The sequence below is a fragment of the Carlito syrichta genome, unplaced genomic scaffold (assembly GCF_000164805.1).
Source record: "Carlito syrichta isolate Samal-C Ts95f unplaced genomic scaffold, Tarsius_syrichta-2.0.1 Scaffold317361, whole genome shotgun sequence".
NCBI lineage: Eukaryota > Metazoa > Chordata > Mammalia > Primates > Tarsiidae > Carlito > Carlito syrichta.
Genome location: NW_007261457.1, coordinates 508726 through 518839, shown reverse-complemented (window position 1 = coordinate 518839; position 10114 = coordinate 508726). Strand labels below are relative to the sequence as shown.

General features: G+C 34.2%; 1 protein-coding gene across 2 annotated transcripts in view; it reads right to left on the bottom strand.

Moving 5' to 3' along the window:
* Window positions 1-10114, bottom strand: part of SEC24B (SEC24 homolog B, COPII coat complex component) — a 76284-nt gene that overhangs the window by 42332 nt on the left and 23838 nt on the right. For both annotated transcript variants that reach the window (XM_021707393.1, XM_008074730.2), the window contains 2 exons: window positions 3280-3360; window positions 437-666 (listed from right to left, as the gene is read on the bottom strand). In XM_021707393.1, the coding sequence (XP_021563068.1) occupies window positions 437-666; window positions 3280-3360 (311 nt within the window). The remainder of the gene's footprint in view (window positions 1-436; window positions 667-3279; window positions 3361-10114) is intronic.

Genomic DNA, 10114 nt, shown 5'->3' with positions numbered 1-10114 from the left:
AAAAAAAAAAGCATTCATTTATGTGTTATGTGTGTGGAAGCTCTCACCAAGATCAGTTATGTGTAACAGAGAATTATTCATATTAAGGGTGGGGACCAAACCACATTTTACCATGTCATTTTCTGAGGAGAATGTCAGTTTAGCAATATAGAATTTTAAAATATTTAGCATTTACTTTAATTTCCTGTTTATAAAATTAATACTTACATATTGCAGACTCTGAAAAATAAAGGTATAATGAAGAAAATAGAAATACATGTGATATTTACATCTTTTTCTATGTATAAACACACAAAAAATCTGGGATCAAATTCTTTGTATGTTTGATCTAGGCTAATCTGTATTTGCATCTATGATCCATTTGAATCACCAAGGATTTGTTAGAAATGCTAAGTTTTACAATCTTTAAAATGTCTTCATATGATAGAATACATACTTGAGGATATTGCTGGAATCCAGAATACACTGGGTTACTAGGCTGTACTCCAGAATTAAGTGGTGCTGCCGCATTCTGATAACCGGGCTGAAGAGTTGGATAGCCATAGCCAAAAGGCTTAGCCATTTTTGAAGGCTGAGGAGCAGCAGGAGCTGGAGCTGCAGCTGGAGTAGGATTAGGTTCAGGGACAGGATCAGGAGCAGGACTGCTTGCTGATGAAGAAAGCATATCTAAAAAAGGGAAAAACACGATGTTAACATCTGAAAATCAGGAGATTGGCTACTGGGTGAGCTGTAACCTTTGGCATTTCCCTTTTTCTTTTAAAAACTTTTTATCATGAAAAATCTTGAATGCACAAGTAGGGAGAATAACGAACCCCATATATCCATCACTCAGCTTCAATAATTATCAGTATTTTGCTAATCTTGTTTTACATGTTGTTCTACCCTATCTTTTTTTTATAGGAGTATTTACAGGAAAACCTCGTATTTCACATCATTTCACTAACAGACACCTTAGCTGGTATTTCAAACAGACACACACACACACACACACACACACACACACACACAGTTAAATCAGTTTTTAAACAATTCTCTCAGCAGGAATGGGGCTAAGAAGCAGAAAACAAAGCAGAGCAATGTAAAGGATGTCAACTACTCTTTTCTCTACCTTTCATCCAACAATGCCATCTACATAAAAAATAATGCATGGAAGGAGTGGCATCTTTCCAATTCCCTATAACTCTACATTATTTATAGAGGCAAAACTGTGAGTAAGGTATCAAAGTAGTGTTCAGAATAGTGTCCCACTCCTAGAACAATGTCTAGTATGTGACAGATGTCAAATAAAATTTATTTAATGAATGCATTTTTTAAAATTTAAGTTTAAAACAAAAAGTAAAATGCAATTAAGACTGCGATATAATTGTAAAATAATAAAGCATCATATACAAAAACAATACTTTTAAAAAACTTAAAATTACTGTACTACACACAAACACTATTAATAATTTGGTATATTGACTATTGAGTTCTATTTTAAAGTCAACTCTACAATGTTTATTCATTTTGTTTCATATAAAAAATAATATTCTTCACCAACAGAGTCTGCAAAAATGTTCTTAAAATCATCTGACTTAATACGTTTATTTTTAAAAGTTTCTTGAGGAATTGCATCTTTCTACTAACTCTATTGATTCTATTCTGAAGACACATTCCTAGACATTCTGGTATCATCTTGTGCTGACTAGGCAAGGGTCAGCTTATTAGCTTTCTGGTGACCTCCTAGACTTCTTAAAAGGATAAGAGCTTCAAAGCAGTGTCATAATCCTTAGATCTCTTGCTTGTTTCTCCTCATAGTGAAGAGAACATAGAAATTTTCTTAACGTAAGTCATCAGCATAAGAAATTTAAAAAATTGGAGTAATAATCATGGAGATCTATATCTTCATCCCTTCTTAGAAAAGAATATTTCATATATTTCTACAGTCCTAAGATCTATCCTAGTACTTGATAAATGAGAGACCTTCAATTCATTTAATTTACAGCCATAGATATTCACATATTTCCCTAACTTGGGTGTAGTATAAGTAGCTAGAATACTTTACCTAAAGTCGTTGACATACTGTCAAAACACAGTTCATTATAAGATTAAAATGTGTTGACTGAATGAATATATAAACAAAGTAAAGTCTGATTCTAAGGCTTTGATCTTCTAACTACACCACAGTAAACACTTCACTTCAGGTTAGAGTTCACAAGATACTACATAATTGCAGTATTTTAGTGAATGAAGTAACTTTTCTCGAATATTTTGGTAACAGATTGCATTTGGAATGGTTTATAATTTTTTATGTGCACACACGCATATACACACACATACGCATAAGCACATACTGATTCTTAGTGGGAAAAGTCCTTAACCACAAAAGACAAAAAGTTTATTCAAGTATTCTTAAAATATTAAAAAGAAATTCTGCACTAAACAGAGAAGATTAAAGTTTCCTACTGATTCACAGTATAGAAATAGCAAGATAGTGTGTTCAGTTAAGTACAGAACATTCCAACTTCACTTAAGCTTTATCCTAGATTATTATCAAAAAGAAAAATAAAGAGAAGGACAAAATTACTTTGCTTTGCTAGTCCTAAAGTTTGGAATCATTTGAGAGAAAGAGAGAGAGAGAGAGAGAGAGAGAGAGAGAGAAATGTCAGGTGTGATTGTCAGGTTGTCAGTGATAGGAGACAGGAGAATAGGAGAACTCACAGTATAAGATATTAAAATGAAATGACTATTAACTATAATAGTCTTTCTTTTTAAAAATACTATATAAGGTAATGATTAAATCCTATTTCCAGATGTAGTTTAAAGTAATGCCTCCAAACATTATCCCCAAGTTAGTAAATCTATTTACCTAGTAAAGGCAACCCAGAGCTATAGGGAGAATAAAGAGTCAAAGATTATTTATATTAGAAGCCAGATAAAAGAAATTCAAGGACCTAAGCATGAGAGAGGAATATGAAATTTATCTAAGGAGTCATTTAAAAATAAGGGGAAAGAAGATATAAGTTATTCATTATTAAAAGTCTTCTAGAAAAAGATATCGCATAAGAAAAATAAAATAATAAGTATCCTTATGCCTCCCAGAAACAGCATTCATAACTATCATGTGACAATCAACACTATTAAATTAAGGGTGAGAGATGCCAGAAAATGTTCTGGTTTTTGTTTTTTTTTTAAAAAAAAAGCCTGCTAATTATGTATAATATATATTCATGTTTGAAAGTCACTGATGATCAATAACTTTTAAAATGAACATCAAGCAAGCACAAAACAACAAATTACCTGGGTAGCTGCCTCCTTCTAGGGCATCATAGCTGTTGGGCATTGGAGAAGCACTGCTTGTGGTAGAAGAGCTGTCAACACCTAAGAGAAAAACCAAATGCCTACTAAGTTTAAAATGACAATGTATCTTAGAGTAGCCTTCAGCAATTTTGAAAAAGATGTTTTGTTGAACCAAGAAAATTCCTGACTCTAATAAAAAAGTAAAGTGATTGATGTTTAAAGCCATTAAAAACCCATATATTAATTTCTGTTAATAAGAATAGGAGATGAGAGTGGGGAGAATATGAAGCTAATGAGCAGGATAAAATTCAGTCAAACATATGTAAGGCATCTTAGAGAAGGACAGACATCAAACTATTAAAAGCAGTCAAACATATAAATTTTGACAGAAATGTTAATATAGTCACACCTTAAGGATTATATCTATGAAATCTCATACTATTAAATACATTTTATCAATATCAGAATAATTAAATTTTAATGAATTTTGTAACACAGCCCAAGTGTTTGAAGCATTCATAAAAGAGGAGTCTATGACTTGGATTGCTACCTGGCATGTCACTAAGCTTTTCTGTGCCGCAGTTTATTCATGTGCAAATTGGAGACTAAATAATACCTGCTATATTTAATAAAGTAATATAAATGAAAGGCACTCTAATAAATATAAGTGCAAGAACACAAGCATTTTTATTATGTGTGTTCATTTGAATAACTGTAAGATTAAGAGGAAAGTTCAGTGGCAATTTATGATGAAACCTGGTGACAGGTCACATGGATAGAACATATAACATATTTCTTTCATTCATTCTACAAATATTTTATTAAGACCTATAATTATTCTAGGTACATATGCATGAGTACATACTACTAATGACTAAAACGAAAATGCAGCTGGACGTGGTAGCTTATGCTTGTAATCCCAGCACTTTGGGAGGCGGAGGTGAGAGGAAGGCCTGAACCCAGGGGTTTGAGAACAGCCTGGGCAACTTGGTGAGACTTTGTCTCTACAACAAATAAAAAAAAATAGCAGGGCGTGGTAGCACACGTCCATGGTTCTGGCTACTTGGAAAGCTGAGGCAGAAGGATCACCTGAGCCCAGCAGGTCAAGGCTGCAGTGGCCTTGAGCATGCCACTGCACTCCAGTGTAGGTCACAGAGTGAGACTCTGACTTAAAAAAAAACAAAACAAAAAACCCGAAAATGCACACGGTCTCTCTATTGTGTTAGATATCTTGGTCAGTTTCACAGTAAGACAAAATTCTGTGGTACAGAAGTTATCACTGGTTCTTAAGACTGATATTATGACTAGAGTTTAAACTACATTTTAGACTAATTTTCAATTGTTATACAAAAGGAAAGTTCAGTGGCAATTTATGATGAAATCTGGTAATAGGCCACAAGGTTAGAACATACAGCATATTTCTTTCATTGAATAACTTTGGATAATCATGAGAATTAGGTATACTGACTTAGGGTATAATAGCTAACGTTAGTTGTGTAGGAACATTTCATTATCAACAAAGAACATGATTTGGGGGCAAAAAGCCTATAGTTACATCAGGCTTTTTTTTAACTTGTTTTGTAACTTTGGGTTATTTACAATCATCAATATTTTCTTCTGCAAAGTGAGTACAATCTTTTAAATGTCCTGTGTGTGCTTTCTAATATTCTCATGAGGCTTAAATGAGATTGTGGATATAAAGATACGTATAAAGTAAACGGCAAGTAAAAAACATTAGTATTTACTAAATGCCTTCTTCATGATAAATAGAAAATTTTTGCACATATGTACCATTCCTCTTAATAAAGAATGGTCGGTAATGCCCCTTCCCTTTTGTTCCTTATACTCGTAAATTTTTAACTAAAGCAGATTGCTGATATATAAGGTAAAAAATCTTGCAGTAATAGCATTAAAAAATATATCAAAATTCAAATATTTCATCAACAGATGGATGAACAAAATATGGCATATTTATAGTATACTATTCAGTCGTAAAAAGGAAGTACTGACACATGTTACAATGTAAATGAGTCTTGAAAACTTGCTAAGTAAAAAAAGTCAGGCACAAAAAAGGTCATGCACAAAAAAGGTCATGTACAATTCCATTTATGTAAAATATGTAAAACATGTAAATCCATAAAGGCAGAAAGTAGATGGTGGTTACCAGGGGCTGAGGGGAGAGCAAAATAGAAAGTTCCTGCTTAATAAGTACACGGTTTTCTTTTGAGATGATGAAAATGTTTAGTTCTATCTAGTTAAATCTATTTTAGCACTTCAAAAGATAGGCAGAACTAGATAGAGGTGGTGGTTGCACAACACTGTAAATGTACCAAATGCCACTGAACCATACACTTTGAAACAGTTAATTCTATCTTAAGCGGGCTCGGTGGCTCAGCCTGTAATCCCGCGCCTTTGGGGGCTGAGGTGAGTGGATTGCCTGAGCCCGCGGGTTCGAGACCTGCCTGGGCAGCGAGACCTCATCTCTACAATAAATCAAAAACTCAGCCGGGTGTGGTAGCACACGTCTGTAATTCCGGCTACTGGGAAGGCTGAGGTGGAAGGCTTGCCGGAGCCTAGCAGGTCAAGGCTGCAGTGGCCGGGAGCGGACACTGCACTCCAGTCTGGGTGACAGAGTGAGACTCCAACTCAAAAAAAAAAGTGAATTTTATCTCAATAAAACTAAACAATTTACCAAAATATTTCAATGGGAAAAGAATATTCTTTTCAATAAATGGCGCTAAAACAACTTGCAGAAAAATGAAGTTGGACCCCCTTCTTCATACCTTATACTAGTATTAACTCAAAGTGAATCAAAGACCTAAATGCAAGTGCTAAAATTATAAAACTCTTAGAATACAGAAGTAATCTTCATGACTTTGGGTTAGGCAACAGATTCTAAGATATGACATCAAAGGCATAAGCAACAAAAGAAAAAATAGATAAACTGAACTGCATCAAAATGAAAAATTTTTGTGTTCTAAAGATTAAAATAACATAAAGAAAGTAAAAAGATAACCCATAGAATAGAAGTAAACATTTGCAAATCATAAATGTGATAAGGGACCAGTCTCCAGAATATAGAACAAATTCTTATAATGCAACAATAAAAAGACAAATAACCAAATTAAAAATAGGCAAAGGATATAAACAGATTTCTCCAATAAAAATAAACAAATGGTCAGTAAACATATGAAAAGATGCTCAACATCAATGGCCATCAGGAAAATAAAAATGAAAACACCTACTAGGATGGTTACAACCAAAAAGACTAGTAAAAACAAATTTTGGCAAGGAGGTGGAGAAACTGGAATCCTCACTTTGGAAAATAGTTTGGCTGTTTCTCAAAAGGTTTAATATGGAGTTTTGACCCAGCAACTATACGCAAGAGAAATGAAAACATGAACCTACACAAAAATGTGTCGATAAATACTAATATTCATAGCAGTATTATTCAAACAATCAAAAAGTAGAAACAACCCAAACGTCCATCAACTTATAAAGACAAAATGTGATATATTCACAAAACACAGTATTTTCAAGCAATAAAAAGAAATGAAGCACTGATACATGCCATGACATAGATAAACCTTGAAAACATTATGCTAAGAGAAAAAAGCTAGTTACAAAAAAAGCATATTATAAGATGTATTTATACAAAATACTCAAAAGAGACAAATCTATAGAGATGGTAAGTAGATTCATGGTTGCCTAGAGCTGTATGTTGTGTGGGGAGGGAAGAATGGGAGGTACTCTCAAAAAATATGGGGCTTCTATTTTGGGGTGATGAAAATTTTCTGAAATTATTAGTGATGGCTGCTACTTTGTAAATATACTATAAGCTTCAGAATAGCACAATTTAAATGGGTGAATTTTATACGTAAATTATATTTCAATAAAACCTTTATAAAAATACCATGGCATTCTCTCTGATTAAGAAACACTTTTAGATGTTTATATCAAGAAATAATTATCCTCGGGAAAAATAAAGTCCAAAGATAATTTTTTTTGTCTCACTCTGTCGCTCAGGCTGGAGTGCAGTGGCACGCTCACAACCACTGCAGCCTTGGCACACTGGGCTCAGGCGATCCTTCTGCCTCAGCCTTCCAAGGAGCTGGAGCCACAGGCGTGCATCACCACACGTGGCTAATATTTTGATTTTTTGTAGAGAGGAGGTCTCGCCAAGTTGCCCAGGCTGGTTTCAAATCCCTGGGCTCAGGCACTCCTTTTACCTCTGCCTCCCAAAGTGCTGGGATTATAGGCATGAGCCACTGTGGCTGGCTTACTTCATTTATTGAATAATTTGAAACCTTTTTTTCTTCTTCACTTTCAGAAGAAAAGAATAAGGGCAAATCTATATTTTGGGCACATCAAAATATCAAAGTTGTGATAATAGCTATAAGCACATTATGGTGTAGGGCTAGAGAGTTGAAAAATAAAAAATTTAAAGACAAAAAATAAACCCAGATAAACTACTAAGCTAAATTTTGCTAAAACGTATCGTTTATGTGAATACATTCTAGCTAGGTCATGCCATCACTGTCAATGCAAATTAGAATGATATTTTAAAAATACAGTACGTTAGAAACTTATGTTAACATTATGTACAGGCTTAAAAACAACCTTTACTAATTCTCCCACCATCTTTGAGTTTGAAATGCCCTTCACACTTTCATAAAAGAAACTTCTTTCTAACCTGCATGTCTCACCTGTCCCTGTGACATCTTCCCTCTCTTACCTTATAATGCAGTTACACCAAACTTCTTGCTCTTGACCCAATGTACCATTTTTTTTCTTGTGTTTATGCATTGTGCACATTGGTCTGCTAGTCTAGATTTCCTTTCTCCACAAGGCAAATTCCTACTTATCTTTCCAATTTTAGCCTTTCCTATATGCCAGTGGAAAATAATTTCCTCTCCTATGTAGGGATATTTCCTCAACCCTTAATTACTACATTTTTCAAGTTGTACTGGAAACACATGGTATCTGCTTCCCTATTCATATTGTAAGTATTTGGCAGCCAGAGCTATGCTATTGTGTTGATCTTTGGAACCATGATAACCAAACAAAATAGTGCTTCAGCATACAAGCTGGTTTTGCTGAATTAACAGCTTTGGGACTTGTCCCACTCTTAAACCTTAGAGAGCTCCAGTTTGCCTCAGTTACTTCACACTACAATTAGTGATAACAAACATTCTGAAACCAACTAGGGGTCAAGTATGAATGTAGTACGGGTCAAGTATGAATGTAGTACTTGGAAAGAATTTTCCTTCATTCTTTTATTGGCTCTATGTCACAGCTTGAAAGAAGAAAATGGGAAGAAGCAAAAGGTGAATTGAAATCTGAGGAAGTAATGAGAACAGAAGAAATGAACTGCTCAGAATCCTTGAAGATGGGGAAAGGCTGAGCATTTACGTTTTTTCAAAAAGTCTTATAGTGTACTCTAAAGACAAGCAACAAAAATCCACAACGGCAATGCACTTACTAGTACTGCTCAACTTGAAATTAACCAGATAACTGGAGATTTTATTTCCTCATAACTTGCACAAATCATGGAAAAAATGTAAGTCAAACTTCATGTCTACCACCTAACAGTTTAGAGAAAATGGACAAAACATCTCTGAGATATTCCCAGTAGGCTTTAAAATAACACTTACTCCACAGGACTACTTTTGATATTAAACAGTTACAGTATATCTACAGAAACTCATAAAATGTTCTTCATTGTCTCACTTCCTTCTCTCTATCCCAAACAGTTCTACAAATAGAGGGAAAAAAATAAGATAAAAACCTCCTCCTAGATAAAACCAATTGTTTCTCAGATTTCAACCAAATTTTCTCATCACTTAATACTGCTAACCCAATAACTTCTGATTTCCAAACTTGCTAGCTGATTTTTCATCACTGTTAAGTGATTTTTTCAAAATTGGAGAACAATCCCACATAAGCCAAACATGCGAAAATCTCAAAAATATAGAAAATGGATACTACTGAAATGCTTAAAGTAGAGCACTCCAAATCTCTATTAGATATTTATATGCAATCTCCACACCAATTTGAGCCACTTTCTTTTACCTGTACATATGAAAAACATTATTGTAACTAGGCAGGATTTGAAAGAATAAAATTAAAATTTCTTTTAAAGCTAGGTTTCTTCTCCCCTCACCCCCTCAGAATGTTTCTTTAATTTCTAATCAACAAGCACATTATTTTGCCTCAGTTAAAAACCATGACTAGAGAACACCAGGATTCTAGTAAAAATGTCAATAATATAGTCTCATGACTGCTGCATAATAGAAAAGGCATAGGAGTAGGACACTCTACCCTCTTACTTCAGTGGCTGATGTTCTCTAACTAGGGATGGAGAGGCTTTCCTTTTCATACCTTTCTGCAGACTCAGAGACCTCAGGTTGACTCCCCTTTCTAACTACTTAATAGTCATGTGACCAGACAAATGTTACTTAACATGTTCAGGCCACAGTAAATTTGTCTGTAAAATGAAGTTGATTAGGCCTTGCAGTATTGTTGCGAAGAATAAATTAAGATAAGAATACAATCTCAATATCAGCAATGGTAACTAATCCTTTGGAGTACTTTACCACTTGCCAGACACTCTTCTAAACTCTTTATAAAGAATATTTTTTTCTTATTTTATTTTTTTCTTTATTTTATTTTTTAACATATTTTTTATTTTAAAATGTGGGCTACAATTAAGGGTTAGGCATACAAATATGCATTGTGTAGGTACCCTTGTTGATGAGGTATGCCCCACCATCCCCAGATATTGACTACTGTTAATCCCACCTCCCTTCCCCTCCCTGCCTCCCCCATAGTTTCC